This window comes from Chelonia mydas, chromosome 25 (assembly GCF_015237465.2).
Source record: "Chelonia mydas isolate rCheMyd1 chromosome 25, rCheMyd1.pri.v2, whole genome shotgun sequence".
NCBI classification, from domain to species: domain Eukaryota; kingdom Metazoa; phylum Chordata; order Testudines; family Cheloniidae; genus Chelonia; species Chelonia mydas.
This window is the reverse complement of record NC_057858.1, coordinates 6,533,318-6,550,916: the sequence shown is the minus strand read 5'-3', so window position 1 is coordinate 6,550,916 and position 17,599 is coordinate 6,533,318. Positions and strand designations below refer to the sequence as shown.

At 51.8% G+C, this 17,599-nt stretch overlaps 1 protein-coding gene across 9 annotated transcripts in view; it reads left to right on the top strand.

Moving 5' to 3' along the window:
• Positions 1–4,647: 4,647 nt before the first annotated feature.
• Positions 4,648–17,599, top strand: part of NFILZ (NFIL3 like basic leucine zipper) — a 60,914-nt gene continuing 47,962 nt past the window's right edge. Inside the window, exons 1-3 of one of the 9 annotated variants that reach the window (XM_037885670.2) lie at positions 4,648–4,783; positions 4,875–5,044; positions 15,298–17,182. In XM_037885670.2, coding sequence (XP_037741598.1) covers positions 4,971–5,044; positions 15,298–16,291 — 1,068 coding nt within the window. In that variant the 5' untranslated portion in view covers positions 4,648–4,783; positions 4,875–4,970 and the 3' untranslated portion in view covers positions 16,292–17,182. Of the gene's footprint in view, positions 4,784–4,856; positions 5,045–8,803; positions 8,898–8,925; positions 10,207–15,061; positions 17,183–17,599 lie in introns of those variants that run through there. The other 8 variants (XM_037885667.2, XM_037885666.2, XM_043535863.1 and 5 more) reach the window with 8 other exon arrangements.

The following is a 17,599-nucleotide window of genomic DNA, read 5'->3' as shown; positions in this document are numbered from 1 at the left end:
CCCATCTCAGACTATTCAACTACTGCAAACGTTGGCAGCTGTTCGCACCCAGGCACGTCCACAGGGCCTTGCGATTGGCCTTGGATTCTGATTCTTCTAGCAGACTGTCACGCGTGAGGCGTCTGGCCAGCCCCCATTCAGCCGGTAGCATCGCAGAGCTCTAGGGCCTTGGTGACTCATTCAGACCTCAGGGAGGCCTGGACAAGTTTAAGGTTCAGGGAGCTCTAGTCTGCTCGTCATAATAAAATGCACAAGTTTCCAGTGGGGTGGCAGGTTTCGTCTGTGTCATTTCAGCCCCACGACTTTGCACCTCCTTTGCCAATCCCTCACCATCAAAGGCAGACGGATTATTTAGTATCAGGGTTACAGTGGGTAGGTCTGTACTGGAATCACAGGGTGAGATTGCAGTTTGAGTAGGCCTCCCTGAGCTTGTGTAATTTAGCAAGCTCAGGGCCTGCAGCTGCAGCAGGGTGCACTTCAGCGTGAGCTAACCCCCAGGGTCCCAGGACAGCTGGGTAGTGCTGAAGCATCTACAGCCATTAGGGTGACCGGAGGGTGGGAAAAACCGGGACAGGAGGTGGTGGTGTACAAGACAAAGTCCCAAATATTGGGACTGGCCCTATTAAATCAGGACATCTGGTCATCCCCCCTGCCATGACTTCACTGCTCCGGTTCTGGAGCTAGCTAGCCTCTGGCTTTAATCCCACCCCTCAAGGGCGCCACATCAGAGCCACCAGTTTCAGTTGGGGGGCCTGCCCGACAATTTTGTACCAGCTGTAGAGGAGTCGTGTGGCGTCCTTTGGGCACAGGGCCAGCTGTGGAGGGGACAGGGGACTTGGGGGAGGATCAGTTGTCAGTGGAGGAATAAGGAACTTTCAGGAGCAATCCATTGCAGGGCCTGGGGGCAGGGAGCGGTGGACATCCAGCTGGAGAAAGAGCTCGCTTGAAACAATTGGTTTTTAAAAAAATCTTTAAAAACCCCCCCCCGTGCTAAGGCAGGCTCCCCCAGATGCTTCCCCACCGTGCCCCAAGCACTCTCTCTGTTACTCCTGAGCAGTGGCCTAGCCTGTTCTTGGGCTGGGTTAAATCAAGGGGCTGAATCAGGCTGGGGTGTCGGAGACAAGGCGGGGGCCTGCGTTTCCACAGGGGGCTAGTGGCTTGGGGTGCCAGAGGGCAGCCGTCCAGTCAGCACCTTGTGAAAAATCAGCCAAGGTTCGCATCTCAGCTTGGCTGCCCCCAATCACTGGCCGCTTTGGGGCGGAAGGCCAGCGTTGGTGGGGCCCGGCGTGAGGAGCAGTGAAGCCTTTGAGTCTGACATGAAAACAATGAAACAGGAAAAAATAAATGGCCTCCTCCCCGCCCTCCGCCCCCATCTGTCTGAGCCGCCCCTGGCAGCAGACACAGTTAAAGCCTCCCAGCTGGAGAGGCCAGTCTGCGTAAGAAATGCTGCACTAACCACAAGCATCCCACCAACCCTTCTCCAGGCCAGGCCAGGAAATGGCTGAAACTCTGTCAGTAACCTCACGGGTACCATGGCCGCTTCCCCTGCGGGGGAGGAGAGAACGCAATGGTGTGGAAGGCAGGCAGACAGGAGAGGCGAGAGGGGAAGGGTGGTTAGAGCACAGACCTGAGGCGGTAGAGACCTGGGGCCTCGCCCCAGCTCCGTCCCTGACTCAGGGAGTCACTTGCCTGGTCTGGGCCTCAGTTTCCCCATCTGTCAAAAGGGGGCAGTAATATCTCCTCCTCAGTGGAGCACGTATGCGTATTTTGTGACAGGCACCAGGCGCTTTGAGATCTTTAGGTGTGTGTGTGTGGAGGGGGTGTTAAGGGCCAAGTATTTGTGGCTGAATTATCACTGCCTCGGTTTCTCATGGACTCTGCAGAGCACAATCTACGCCCAGTCCTGCCCACATGAGACCCGAGCAGTCAGGGATGCCACTGGAGGGGCGGGAGTGTCCCCAATCTTGCAGCAGGGTCAACAGCCCCTGGCACGGCCTTGTCCTTCGCTTGTCAAGAGACAGCCGTGCGACTGCGGTGTGCGCAGGGTGGGCGTGGGGACCGGGGGAGCAGAGGAAGCAGAAGCTCAGAGGTGTACCCAGCAGGGAGATGGGAAGCTTATCTCTCACCATCTCCGGGCCCAGCCCAGCCGTAGCCCAGCCAGTGGGCTCTGTCCAGGAGGTGAAAGCAGCAGCTAGAGCCCAGGCCAGGGCAGAGCTGTTGTCTGGGTGGGCTGGGGTCTGACCGGAAGGCCACACAACCCCTGGAATGGAGCCAGCCATAGCTCTGGTTCTCCCTCCCAGCATCCCCCATACGGGTACCTGGGCAGGGGTCAGTGGATTGAACTGAACATGTAATGAGCTGCCCCCTCGCCTGACTTAGAAGCACCCTCAGAAGATTTACAGGGACTGGAGTGACACCAAGGTGCTTAGGTAGCATAGCTGATTCTGCCTCCACATGCACGAATTAGCTAGACCCGAGGGCATTCTGCGCCAAAAAATTAAAAATTCTGCACACAATATTTTAAATTTTTTCTGCAAAATTTTACTTGTCACATAAATGTGGAGGCTCCAGCGTGGCATTGGGGAGCACAGGCCACTGGCTGCACAGGGGTGGGAGATCATTGTGCAGCTCCTCCCCGGCCCACAGACTCAGTGGTGAGGCTGCACCCAACACTGACACAGCGCAAGGACCGGGCCTGCCCCAGAAACACCCTAGGGCCCTGCCCCTCCGTGCCAGGTGCACCAGGTGTGGGCAGGCAGGCTCAGCAAGGCAGAATCCAAGGGTGGAGGGGCTTAATGTGGGGGGTCCAGGTGCAGGTTGAGAAGGTTCTGTGTGGGGCAGTCTGGGTGCGGGTGGCTCAGTGGGAGATCTGGGTGTGGAGGGGATCTGGATGCACAGGGGCTTGTTGGGGGGTTCTGGGTGCAATGGTAATGGGACCCTGCAGGGGGTCCAGGTGAAGGTGGTTGGGGCTCAGTGGGAGGTGTCTGGGTGTGAGAGGGATAGAGCTCAGCAGGGGAGTCTGGGTGTGGGGGGATCAATAGGGGGGGTCTAGATGCTGGGGGAGTGGGGCTCAGTGAGGTGGGGATCCAGGTGCAACTGGTTGGGGCTCGGTAACATGGGGATCCAGGTGCAGGTCCAGGTGGGGTTCCCCGGGAACCCCAAGCAAAGGGCATGGCCCAGGTGACAGAGGGCGGCGCCCTTCTGAAAAGCCAGCCGGGGGGTTCACAGAAATGTCAGCAGTCACTATGGGGGAAGGGGGAAAGCGCGACCCTGGGGGGCTGATGTCATGGGGCCTCCCTCGTGAGTTAGGAATGACGCAGTCTCCAGGCTGGGGTGTCATTTGTCACCTCCACCCTCTCGGGCTGGAGGCTCAAGGCCTCTGCTAGCTTGGCGTGGCTCATGACAAGTTCACGCTGGCGGTTAGCTGTAAACACGCTCAGCCGTGACCCCGCCGGAGTCACGGAGAAGCAGAAGCTGTTGTTGTGGGTAGAGGCCTGTTGGATCCCCCCATGTCTCTGTCCCCATTGGGTTCAGGAACTTGGAGACATTAGGGCAGCCAAAACACTGGCTCTGTCTACTAGATCAGGATGTGTTTCGCACAAACCCTCTCTTCCCAACCCATCCTGCTAGGACTGGCCCGGAAGATATATAGTTACACAGTGCTTTGTCCTCTAGCATCATCCATTTTACCACGCCAGGGCTCTTCACAGACTGATTGATTCGTCGAACCTCACACCCCGCTCGGTGAGATAGGGCAGTATTATTTTTGTCTCCATTTACATATGGAGAAACTGAGGCACAGAGACACAGGCAGCCACAAAGTGTAAGGCCAGAAGGAACCCACAGTCTGACCTCCTGTATATCCCATGCCATCAACACCACCCAGTGGCAGGGCTGGGAAGAGCACCCGGGTCTGCCATTGTCCAGTCTTGTGCTTTGATCACTAGATAACATCTCCTCCCCATAGTTCAGAGAAGCTGAATGTGACAGCTGGGGAATTTTACCTCCAGCACACAGAAGGAGAAGGACCATGGCCTGCTAGATACCCATCCTTCACCAACTGGGTTAGAGGGAACTATGTACAGTTCTAGGTGCCGGGGTTCCTCCTTTTATAGCCAGCCAGTCCCTCCTGTCCCCAAGGGGTATGCCATGGGAACAAGAGTAACTCAAGAGCATTGAAGGGGAAGTAAATTTAGAACACAGAAAAGGAAACACAACCTCACATAGCAGAGAGTTGATCTGTGGAACTCACTGCCACAGGAAACCATTAGATCCATCTATCTAGATATTCAGGCCGCGTTATAGCACCCACCACCACAGCACGAGCACTGAGTATTTAAGCCCCAAGGTGCAGCTTTCCTCCGATCACCGAAGCACTGGAATACCTATTATTTTCTTCCAGGCCCAGAGTGTGAGTAACCCTCCAGGGCAGTCGAGATTTCAAGGGGTCAGGAGAGTGCACTGGGTTTTTGTACATCACTGTGGCTTTGCTTCTGGAGTAGCAATCTGCACGTTGACCGGGTAAGCCAGGCTGGCCCGGATGTGTCCACAAGTGGTTTGCAGATCCGTATGGGAAGCCTCTGCGTGATAGGGAGGTGTCGGTGCTAAACCCATGGGGGTGAAATGAAATGTAGCAGCATTGACCTCTTCTGGCATTCCATGTGACCCACTGCAAGGCTAGCGGTGCACATGGGGTGTGAGCCCCCCGGGGCAGAGGATTTAGGCTTCAACGCTGCTTTGAAGTTGGTTCCTGAACCTCCTCCTTTATGGCAGCATCCAAAAGGTAAGTCCCGTTGAGTCTGTGTCGGGCGTTTCCCTGGCAAGCTGCAGCAGCATCTGCCTTGCAGTAAGGGTCCATTTTGTTGTGCTTGCAGGGCTGGCCTCGGCACAAGCGGGGTGAGTGACTCACTGGAGGTTGCAAAGGGAGTGGCTCTGCTAGGATTTGGAACCCAGAACCTCTTCCAACTGGCATGAAAATCCATGTGAAATCTTATAACACTTTGCATTCACAAAGCACCGATAGACTCCAAAGCAGTTTACAAAGGTGAGTATCACTCTACGGATGGGGAAACCGAGGCACGGTGCAAGGAAGTGACCCGCCCAACACCAGTGGCAGAGGCAGTGTAGCGGGGTGGTCACCCGCTCTGGCCTTAAAGGGCTTAAAACAGCCCAGGAGAGGGCTGTGGCTGGGAGCCAGCAGTTCCCAGGCTGATTGGGGGAAGCAGGCTCAGCTGGGGCCACACCCCAGTCAGGGCTCAGCTGGCCCTTATAAGAGGGCCGTGGGCCAGGAGCAGATGGTCTCCTCTAGCTGTGGAGGGAGATGGGCCTGGTTGCTGGGGAGTGTACCAGGGTACCTGAGGTGGAGCAGGGCTGGGGGAAGGCCAAGGGAGCGCTGGCCTGGAAACCCCCCAGGCTGCAGGTTTAGTGTAAGGCCGGATAGGTACTGGGGTTGCAGGGGGCAGCCCAAAGGTAGGCAGAGGCAGCAGGTCCAAACCCTCCTGGCCTGTGATGATTGGCTTATACGCTGCAGTCTGCCCCAGCGTGCAGGGGCTCAATGGTGACCGGCAGTAGCCAAAGACTGAGGCGAGGTGGGGATACAGGGTGAAGGTTCCCTGGGGAGGGGAGACCCAGAGACTGTGGGGGTACTGCCCCCTGACCTGAAAGGGGCACCGGGATCTGGGAGGGACATGTGGGGGGGGGCAGCGGGACACTGGCCTGCAGAGGGCGCTCCGGAGGCCGGAAGAGCTAATTCCCGGAGAGACCAGCAGGAGGCGCCACAGGGGTGAGTCCCGCCCCGTGACAGGCAGGACTAGAACCCAGGAGCCCTCCGTGCCCGCTCCGCTGGCCCGCGTAGTTTACGTCGTACCCTTGATCTGATACCGCCCGAGAGGCGGTGCAGCTACAGAGCAAGACAGCCGCTTTCACACCTCCTGCCTGTCCCGGACGGTGGCTATTTTTGTCTCCAGCAGCCAGCACGCAGGGTGAGCCGTGGTGGTTTCAACACAGCTCTCGCTCTCCACATGCTCCTTGGCTCAGCTCCAGTCCGTTTAACACATTGCTCGAAGCCGAGCCGCCCAGGGTGGGGGTTAAGTTTGACCCTATTTGAGAGGGCCCCCGAACCTGTGAAATTGGTGGGGGTAGTGTTAAGCACGGGGGTCACGGCGCCCCGCAGGTTTGGGCCTGGCCGCCGTGGGTGCTGGGACCCCACGCGCCAGGGCGCAATGCCACTCGCTCAAATTGGGCCCAGCCACCCCTCCGTCGTGACAGAGGGCGGCTGGGCCAAACCCAGGGGGCGCGATGACCCTGGGGCAGAGAGCAGAGCCTGGAGCGAAGAGCTGGGCCCAGCCCCAGGGGACAGGAGCAGCTGCTGCAGGATGACTGTGGGGCGGACTTGCTTTCCAACCTCGGCCCCTCCTGCTTCAGTTTCGGGGGGGGCGGTGGCGGGGGAGCAGCTCAGTTTCAGACTTTGCCCCAGGTCCCCCCCAAAGCCTCTGTGCAGCCCTGGCCCTATATCAGGGGTTCTCAAACTGGGCGTCATGATCCCTCAGGGGGTCGCAAGGTGATTCTGTGGGGGGTTGTGAGCTGTCAGCCTCCACCCTGCAAACCCAAACCCCACTTCGTCTCCAGCATTTATAATATTAAAAAATGTATTGAATTTACCAGTGGGGGTCGCACTCATAAGTTTGCTGTGTGAAAGGGGTCACCAGTACAAAAGTTTGAGAACCACGGCCCTATATTATCTTCCTACGCAAAACTCATTTGAGCTCATGCTCAAATAAATTGGTTAGTCTCTAAGGTGCCACAAGTCCTCCTTTTCTTTTTGCGAATACAGACTAACACGGCTGTTACTCTGAAACCTATGCAAAATGAGCTCCGAACGGCTCGTGTTTCCATTGCTGGGGATGCAGCCCCTCTGGGGAACCTGAGGACACGTGCTGGGACTGGCCTGTAAAGGGCAAGGGGGCTCTGGGCGGCCAAGAGGCCCAGATGACACTGACAAATTTGGCCGCCAATCAAAGGCCCATTTCAAGTTTCTTCCCTGTTTCCCAGCTTTGCCCCACTCTCCCCCGCTTCCCCCCCATCACACGCTCTTCATTCCCCGCTTCCCTCCCTCCTGACCTTGCTTCCCCAACATGCTCCCACCCCCTGCCATTGTCCCAGCAGCGCCCCAGAAGCCCGGGACACGCCCTGAGAACTGCACTCAGCACTTCCCCTTGAGCCCAGCCCACGGGGCTGGAGCAGGCACCCCCAGCCCCAGGCAAGGACTTGGGGGACCAGTGCCCTCTGGGGTAAGGGGGTTGTTTTCCCTCCCTCAGGACTAAAACCATCTGTCTGGGCCTTAAAGGGGGGAGGGATTAAACTAAAAGCCTTCTCTCCCCCCCCCCGGTGCATTCCCCCAAGGGGTTTACACTCCAGCTAGGTCTGCCAGCGCCCTGCCCCGTCACCCTGGGCTATCTGCAGCTGCTTCTGCAGAATGAAACTCAGCCACACTCACTTCTCCCCCAGCTGCTGAGCTGATCACGCTATTACTCACAGGTTGCTTCTCAGGAAATTCTCAGGAAAGTTGTCAGAACCCCCTGAGTATCCCTAATGTGGGGCTTCCGAAAGGTTCTACTCAAGGCACATTTTAATTCACCCTGTCCCAGGTACGGGGGAGCACAGGGTCTCTCAGAGAATGACGCTCCCCGTGCCGTCACCCCGGCGGAGGGCTGTGGGTCCTTGGGAAAGCCAGTGGCCTCGGTTGCTCACAAGGAATTGGATTTGGCCTAGCACCTCGCTAGTGCAATCCGTTCCACACAGGCAAACAGAATTCTGTTACTGGGAGGGAAATATTTGCTAGAATTGTATTAATCCACAAAGAGAAAAGCAATTAATTGTTTACTTAACAGCTAACGGATTTCCATTGAATACCCCCATTTCTCCCCCGTAGGGCTTCACTGATCGATAGATACATGTGGAAGAAGCAGAGTCTTGGGCACTAGATAAACGGAATCAGGTCACCTGGGTTCTATCCCCAACTCTCCATAGACCAGCTGTGTGAACTTGGGCAAATCCTCCTGAGGTCCCTTCCAACCCTGATATTCTATGGTTCTATGAAATCAGTGCCCCCCACCCTGCATTTCCCCTCCTACCCTGGGGGGAGGGATAGCTCAGTGGTTTGAGCATTGGCCTGCTAAACCTGGGGTTGTGAGTTCAATCCTTGAGGGGGCCATTTGGGATCAGGGCAAAAATTGGGGATTGGTCCTGCTCTGAGCAGGGGGTTGGACTAGATGACCTCCTGAGGTCCCTTCCAACCCTGGTATTCTATTCTATGATTCTGCATTGTCTATTTAGAGTGTCAGCTCTTTGGGGCAGGGACCATCTCTCCCTGTTTGTACAGCCCCTAGCACAATGTGCTGTTAGACATTGCAGTATTACAGATAATAACAATATCCCCAAATATATTCTCTGCACCAATAAATACACACCTTAAAGACTCAGAACTCAGGTGATTGGTCCAGGAAAGTGGGGGGGTCAGTTTGTTTAAGACGCATGCTTGGGGGTGTTTAGTTTTTTTTATGAACCAAGAGCCCACCATTTGGCGGGCCGGGGGGAGGCAGCTGACTTTTAGGTAGAAGGCCAGGAAATTTCTTCTCGCCCCCTGTTATTAATATGAGTGTCATGTTACCAGTGACACAGTGACAGTGCAAACCACAGAAGCAGCATTTGGTTCCCAAGCATCCTCTCTCATTGGCTGCAGCCCCTCTTTCCCTACGTGGGCTGGCTGGGGGGTGGGGGGGGGGGGCGATTTTTTTTAAACACACGGTAGTGGTTCATTTCAACTTTGTACTAAGGAGCTGAAAAAACCTTTTCAAATCCCTTCACCTGCTCAACAGAGACTCATCCTAAGACTGCAGGTAAAGAAAACAATCCTCTCTTGTTACAGCTTTTAGGATTTTTCTTTGAAACGTGTTTTTTTTAAAAAAAAACACAAATGTGGCTGTGCCTTTAATTTATTTGCTGATGGTGTTGGAGAACCTCTCCCTTGGAGTGTGGCTATTTCACTTTGGGCCCTGTATTCGCTGCTCTCCTGCAGCTTGCATTCACTGGGAGCACGGGGATCCTGATTCACCCAGGTGACGAACACCAGCAGTTCCAACGGGCATGCAGGCATCCCGAGTGGCTCAGAGGCAGGCCTTGGGAAGGCAAAGAGTGCAGGATCCCGCCCCTGTTTGGAGCTTTTGGGAAGATGTGTGGACAGACAGAAATAAAGACCAGATCCTTAGCTGGTGTAAATGGTCATAGACCATTTGTGGAGCTATGACCATTTCTGCTAGGTAAGAGCTAAGTATTAAAGGGTGGCCTGTGTGTGACCTTGGGTAAATCACTTTCCCCTCTCCGTGCCTCAGTTTCCCCATGTGCAAAGTGGGTTTAATGATACTGACCCACCTTTGTAAAGGGCTTTGAGATCTATGGAAGAAAAGTGCTAGCTAAGAGCTAGGTAGTGGTGTCGTTCTTTCTGTCTCTGGGGAATGACTCCTGTGTTCTCATCCCTGCTCGGCCACTGACTCGTTGCATAACCTTGAGCAAGTCACTTCAACTCCGGTTCTCCATTTGGGAAAGGGGCATAATAACACTTAGCTCCCCCACAGTCGGTAGCCAGCTAACCATGGGGGGTACAAGGCTTCCTTCATGCTGGTAACGTGCTTTGAGGTCGTCGGATGAGAGTCGCTAGGGAAAGGCAACGTGCTATTGTCACAGTGTTTGTCTTCTTCCAGCGCCCATGAGGCACGGCTAGCTTTACAGTCCAGACTGTTCGTATGTCGCTTGTCAAGTGACTAGGGGCTCTGGCAGAGGGAGACGACAGTTGTCTGCAAGTATTTAAAGCGTAGATGCATGAAGGAGGGAGAGGAATCGCCTGGGGGCGGGGGTGTGCTTGGGGTAACAAACATGACTGGCAAATGGCGAAAAGTGGAACAGCAAGAAACCAGGCCTAGCTTTGGAACGGGGAGATGCACTAGCCCGGGGGATCGGAAGGGGGCATCCTTGCTCAAACCGTTTAAAACCAGACTTGGCATTAGGAAACGGATTGCAGGGACTGGGCAACCTCGCTGGTCTTTTCAGAGCTTGATTCTCCGCTGCCCTGTGGCTCCAGCAGAGAGGGGCGGGAACTGGAGTTTCCCTCCTGCAGAGAATTTCACATCTTTATTCTGAATCAATCGGCAGGTGGGTCGATTTCAAACAATTACATTTTGGGAGAATAGAAATGGAATGTTTCACCAACAAAAATATTGCCTGGTCAGGGTCCTGCTGCCCCCTGGAAGGTAGCTGGAGAGATGGACAGCCTCAGGGACCTGGCTAGATGGGGTGGGGGCCAGCCTGGGAAGTCAGGCGGCTTAACTGCCCTCCTGCCTTTCTTCTTGGCCCTTGGACAGCCTGGGAGGCTGGATCAGAGGAGGCCTGAGCCACGGAGCTGGGGAACCCCGATGACCCACCAGGTGGGCTGCCCAAGAGGCAAGGAGGTGGGCAGGCAAGCTGCCAGGAGACCCGGCAGAGGGGCAGGTTTCCATCAAACGTTTTGCTGGAACTGACACATTCTGGCAGCAGAACATTTCAATTCCCTCAGGCCACGTTTCCTGAAAGAAGCCTGTTCCCTCCGAAAATTCCCAACAAGCTGCCGTCGCCACGGACAGCAGGGCACGGTGGGAGCAAAGCGCTACCGAGGCCGAGTAGTAGCATGCGGCTCCTCCTTTGCACTGGTGTAAATGACAGCACAAGGAGGAGGGTGATGGAGAATCAGGCTTCCGGTCCCTTGTTCCTACAATATGAATATCCCCCTGCTCTGGCTAAGAGGAGGGATTCCTTTAGGGGCTGGTCACAAATGAGGATCAGTCTCAAAGGACTTTTTATGATCTGGACCTAAAAATGAACATGAAATACGGTATTTGAACGGTGTGTGTGGGCCTCTGCTTTTCAGGAAACCTATTTGCTTCAAAATTAACACTCCACCTTTCCTCCTTTTGCTTTTGACTCTTGACTACACAGAGGAGATGATGTAGCTATTCTGGCATAAAGGATCTCAGAGTGGACGAGCTTATGCCCATTCCCTTACAGGTACTGGTACTATACCGGTACCGTGAAAGCAGTACAATTCTTGTGCATCTACAAGGCTTAACTTCCAAAAGGAGTCAACACTTGACTATATTTGTGATGATACATAAGGGTGTGTCAAACCATATCGATTTGCTCTGGCTATTATAATATGCTATTTAGCTGGTAGAATTTCAAATGTATAAGATTAAAAAAACCCTACACCATGGAGAAAATTGGAATTAGTCAAAAAGAAGATAACCACTTCAAACAAACCTCAATGCTTGTTGGGTTGGCTTCATAAAATCAATGGAAGAGGGGAATCTTCCCTGGCTGGGATGATTTAGTTGGGGATTGGCCCTGCTTTGAGCAGGGGGTTGGACTAGATGACCTCCTGAGGTCCCTTCCACCCTGATATTCTATGAGTGCAATAAGCCTAATATATTTGGAGTTTAATAACACATTTGATACGTAGTCCTGCCAGGAGTGCAGGGGACTGGACTAAATGACCTCTCGAGGCCCCTTCCAGTCCTACAATTCTATGTCTCTCCCAACAGTAATAGAAACAAGGACGGCAAAACTGTGATGTGGATTCAAAACTAGCTAAAAACTCACAAACTTAGCAAGACAGGAAAATACCAGAGCAGAGCAGTGGTGCACCTAAGACATTATCCTCTCTCCAAAGGGAAATGATAAAAAGCAACATATGAAACAGAGAAGAGACATCTAATGAGGTGCCCCAGGGACTCAATGTTTGGACCAGCCTTATTTAACATCTTCACTGATGATTGGGAAGGGGAAGTAGACAGCACACTAATGAAATTCACAAATGATACCAAATTGGGAGGAGTTGCAAGCATGAGCGATGACAGAGAAAGGGACTATATCGATTGTATTGATTTAGATGGAATAAAGGGGCCCAAAGTCACTGTTCAACATTAGACAGTAAGGTTTGGTATACAGAGTCCTCAGCCTCCTTAGTACCATGGCAAACACCATTAAAACGCTTTAAACCTTTTAGTAAAGTTACAGAAAAGAAGGGAAAACCTAGGTAAAGCGTTTGAACTGTAAATGATGAAATAAGGCTTTCATTTCAACAATATCCCTTGTTCCCTTTCCCTTTAGCTGGAAGGTGTCTTTAGAAGGACTCCCAGCCCCAGCCCCTTGTTTGACAGTCTGTTCGCTGGTCTTAAAGATGGTAACTACTGTCCCTTTTGGGGAAAAGAGAAGAAGTTAGTTGAGATGGGCTGGAGCTGTGGTTATTGCAGTCTGATCCTGCTTTCTTTAGAAAACAACACATAAAAGCGGGAGAGAAAAGAACAGCAAAGATGGAAAATGCAGCTTCTGCCTCTGATGTCAACTCTCACTTGCAATCTCACTGATGGCGAAACAAAGGGCACATCTACACGACCCTAAAAGACCCACAGCACGGCCGCAGCTGGCCCAGGTCAGCTGACACAGGCTCATAGAGCTTAAGTGGTGCGGCTAAAAATTGCAGGGTAGACCTTCAGGCTCAGAGTGGAGCTTGGGCTCTGAGATCTAACAAGGTCGTCAGGCCTCAGAGCCCAGGCTCCAGCCCGAGACTGAATGCCTACATTCTAACTTTTAGCCCCTCAGCCCGAGTTAATTGACCCGGGCTCTGAGACGTGGTGCTGTGTGCTTTTTATTGCAGGGTAGATGTACCCAAAGGCAGCACATGCTCTTATCAGCCTCTTTGAGACCTGGCACACTTCTACCAGCTTCGGGCTTTTCAGGGCATTGCTTTTAGCAGCCTCTTTCTGGCCACAGGCTTTCAGGAGTGTTGCACAATAGACAGTCTTGGCTCGCTAACCAGTCTCTTATTAGGCAGAAGGAAAAAGGAAGGCTAGGAGAGAGAAGAAAGAAGGTAGGAAAGGAAAAAGACACACCGAAGGGCTGGGGGAAAGAGGGGCAGTCTCACATGCCAGGTAGGGTTTGGGATTCAGATGGAGCCAATAGAGGTGGTGACATCATCTGAGTCCCTCTCTCTGGCCCGGTTTAGTGAGGACATCTCTCAGGATCAGGCTGACAAAGGCCTGGGGTCCCATGACATGGTAGGGGATGCAGTCATGATGGTGAAGCTCGCTCCTTCCCCTTCTTTCAGTCAGCCAGTGTCACTGGTAACCTCCATCAGTTTGTCCATATTCCTCCCCTCCCGCCCCGGCAAGTCTTTTTGAAGAGCCCCAAAAGGGAGCGTTGAGCAAAACAGCCCAGTCCTCATTATTTTGTCCAGTGAGGCCTAATATCCAACACACCAATTTTGGTTTATTAATTTCCAGTCCCACATTTGCTTGTTTACTAGGCATAAGCAGAACACAGTCCTTGAGTTATCAGTTGGCCTTTTTGTCTGGACTAATTCCATCTTTCTATCTTGCTTTTGTACCGTTTCCCATTAACATTGATTGTTACGGGTTACTGTAACACTTTATAAACTTTTATCCACTTTCCCACAGTTCGGCTCACTTACAGTAAATTTGTAGGCCCAGGTATCACAAGCAGAAAACAACATGACAGTCAACGTGGAAAATTCTGGCCAATAAATCTGGGGGAAAAAAATCAATCTGAACATCACATACGTAACGAGATGAAGAAAACTGGGAGCCAAGAATGGTTGAAAGGCCCAAGGGGAGAGAGTGAAGAGCAAATTGCACAGTTTGCATGGGGATATATGGTTGTATCAACAGGCCAGGCAGACCTCGGACTGTATAGGCAGAGGAACAAGAGCCATCATCCTAGTGAAAAGTGCAGGCATCAGAGACTGCACCTCTACAGAGTTATTAATAGAGCCCTGCAAATCTGTAGATATCCGATTTATATCTGCAGATATCCGTGGACCACGTTTGCGGATCGGATGTGGATACAGATTTTGTATCCGCGCAGGGCTCTAGTTATTAAATTGTATCCCGTTTGCAACGTTTTACTCCCTTTCCTGCAAATCAGATCTGCTCTCCTGTCTCAATTACTGTTGCTCTAGGAACCCTGGCGAGAACCTCAACCTCCTCTCCCCCTTTTTTGCTGTGTGAAAGGCCAGAGCACTGCAAAGGGGGCCCCAGAACTGATTCCCCTGGAGCAGGCACTGTGGATGACGCCCAGAGATTCCCGTGCAAGGGGTGGTGTTGTCAGGGATGAGACTGGGAGCAGGGCTGCTGTGCTGGGAGCTTTAGGGCAACCCTAGGGAGGTTGCCAGAATGTAGGCAAGCTCTCACACCCCAGAGGAGCCCAGGATTGGAAGGGCACAATGGTGGCTTAAAGCCGCCTTAGCCCCACTATCCTTCCTCTGAGCTGCACCTGCTAGAGACAGCACAGACTTTCACCCCTCAACTTCTGTCTTCCTCCACTCTCTGAACTGTAACAGTGCCACCTTAAAGCAGGGATCAGGAAATAGTTTTACGTTTAATGCCCCTGTTTTTGAGAATAGGAAAGGACAAGGAAGGAGATGGCAAAAGGTCTTTTCTCAGGTGGTTGCCATCACCACTGCGTTGAACACCATCCCCCTCTTCTTCACTGAGTGCTGTGTATGCAGGTATAAACTCTTTGAGGCAGCCATTGATTCGGATCAAGTGAAACATTTTGTCAGTTTTGCCGAATTGTTTCAGTTGAAAAAAACCTAAGAGAATTCGGGGGGTTGGGGGGGAATTGTTTTTGAAACTAAATGTTTAGATTTTTCTTTTCTGCATAACTTTTTTTCAAAATGTGCTTTAATTTAATTTTTTTTAAAGTGGTTTTAAAAGCTCAAATGAAACATTTTGTTTCATGTTCGACTTGTAATGTGTTTCCCTCCCCCACTTTTTGAATCCTGGGATGCCAAAAAAACTGAAAAAAGTTTTTGTTTCAGGTCTAGGTCCGCCCCCCCTTGACCTTTTTTATTTTTTGTATGGCCAGCGAACCGATAAAAGTCAGGTACTTGCACAGCTCTAGTTGACAATATGTAAATAATAATAATTTAGTTATGATGCATTTGGATTCCTTTTAGGTGCGTGCGCCAACACACAGCATCATGGCAATAGACGTTCATGGAAACTAGGTTTTCTTCATCATTCCTCTTCTATTTGCTTTGTAGCTTCCTCTAACCGAGAACATGTCCCATCCCAGTGATCATGCTGTGGGGAACTGTGATTCTGCCGCTCTGGCTCCTGACAGCACGGTGGGAGACGATGCCCCCCAAAGGGACCTCATTTGTTTCCCACATCCTGCCTTTCTTCCCCACAGCATCCTGGGGATCAGGGTCAAGAGGAGGCTGCCTGTGGCCAGCTTCACAAGACGGAAACAAGAGTTCACCCCCATGGAGAAAAAGGATGCCAGGTACTGGACCAAGAGGAGGAAGAACAACGAGGCTGCTAAGCGCTCCAGAGCTAAGAAGTGCTTCAATGACTTGATGCTGGAAAGGAGGCTCATGGCCATGAAGAAAGAGAACTTGCACCTGAAGGCAGAGCTGATGGCTCTGAAGCTGCAATGCGGGCAAGTGAAGAACCCAATCTCCTCGCAGGGTCACATATTTTACAGCAGCTCCTTGTCCCATTTCATGCCCAATTTTTGGCATTTCAAGATGGGCCAAATCACATCACCCAGGGCTCACCCAATGCCCCTCAATGCAGGCCAGGAACAAGATTTACTGACCAAGACTTCAGTGGGACTCATCTTTTCAGAAGGAGATCAGCTCCCACACCCTTCGGGCTTAGGCTGTGGGAAGGCTTGGATACCTGAGGAGATACAAGGCCCAGGGAATAAGGAGTCCATGACCTCCGAGAGCTGCCCTTCAGGGCGTGAGAGAACCAAGAATCAAGGCTTCGGGATCAAAGTGAGCCCTGATGCATCTACCTCCACCCAGGATCTCTTTAGTACCAGCTGCAGTGTGGGACTCAAAAGCCTTCCCTACAGGCTTCAGTTAAAATATATAGGAAATGAAGACCAGGAGTCCCTCAGCCAGAGAGGTCAGGTGCAAATGGCATCCACTCAAGCCTTAAGGCAAGAGCTCTGGATGGATCCTGCCCCATACAGACCTCTAATCCCAAGCCTGTCATCGTCCCAGGCCAATGCTTCCAGCAGGCTGATCCCCACAGCTGGACATTGGTGGAGCGAAAAGTGTAGTGTCTGTGGAACACCCAGCAGGCCTCCCCTGGGGTCCCCTGCTCTGGGCTCCTTCAGCCCATTTCACTTCCCCTTAAATAGCGTGAGCTACCAAACAGGTACAGAGCACCTTTGAAAACCTGTCCCTTATTCGGGTGACTAACTGGGAGCTTTGCTATTTGGGAAACATGGCCCCATTTGTCAGGGCCTGAGCTCTTAGAAATCGGGTCCTGAACTTTTTCTTTCTCCCCCCCCCACCCCCCCCCGAAAGATAGCTGGTCTGGCAGGAAGGCTGCTCTTGCGGGTAAAGAACTAGACTGGGCCTCAAGAGCTCTGCAGGCATAGCTCTACGACAGACTCACTGTGTAACCTTAAACAAGTCACTTCATCTCTGGATGCCTCCACTCCCCTTCGTTTCCTGTTGTGTTCCATTCCTTTCCCCCACCCTTTAGCTAGGTAGACTGTAAATTCTTTGTAGCAAGGACTGTCCTTCACTGCCTGTGGGCCCAGCACGATAAAGCTTTGAGGTTGATTGAGGCCTCTAGGTGGAACTGGAACACAAAAAACAATAATAATAGTAAAGCCAAGCGAGTACATAAGAAGTATGGTTTTCGTGGTTTTATGCCCAGATTATACACAGATAATATGGTCATGAGAGTTATATTAGGGCCTGAATAGATGGGTAGATAGGAGTTCGTTATGCCTGAGGATCTTTCAATTAAAATAGAAGGGCAGAGATAAGTATAATTCCAACCAGTGGTGTCTTTCTATTCAGAATGCTTCTTATGCCTAGAAATACTGTAGATAATTTTGCTTGGTGGAATAGTAGTAGTTTTACACATTGTCCTCTGTCTCTAAAACTCCAGCAATGGCCCAATTCTGCTCTCAGCTGCCTCAAAGGGAACCCAGTCAAATCCCTTCAGCTTCCTCTGGATTTACACCAGCGTCACTGAGAGCAGAGTTGGCCCTAAACGTAAAAAAGAAAAAAAGACGTTTGTACCAATGACAATAAAAAGATTTAAGTGTTTAGACCAACAGGATACTGTGTTTTCTAGACTGCTTGTCTAAAGGTCTATTTGAGTTTTGCACTGTTGCTATAATTGTCTTGTTCTACACTTTAATCTATTATTATTTTACCACATCTATAGCACCTTTCAGAGCCCTTTACAACCATGAAATTAAGCCTCACCAGCCCTGGGCATTAAGTAAGCAGAGTTGGTCAAATCATTTGTTGCAAATAATATTGATTGTGAATTTGGGAGATTTTTTTTCAATCAGATGATTTGAGAATCATTTTTTTCTCTAAAAAGAACAGGAGTACTTGTGGCACCTTAGAGACTAACAAATTTATTTGAGCATAAGCTTTCGTGAGCTACAGCTCACTTCATCGAATGCATCCGACAAAGTGAGCTGTAGCTCACGAAAGCTTATGCTCAAATAAATT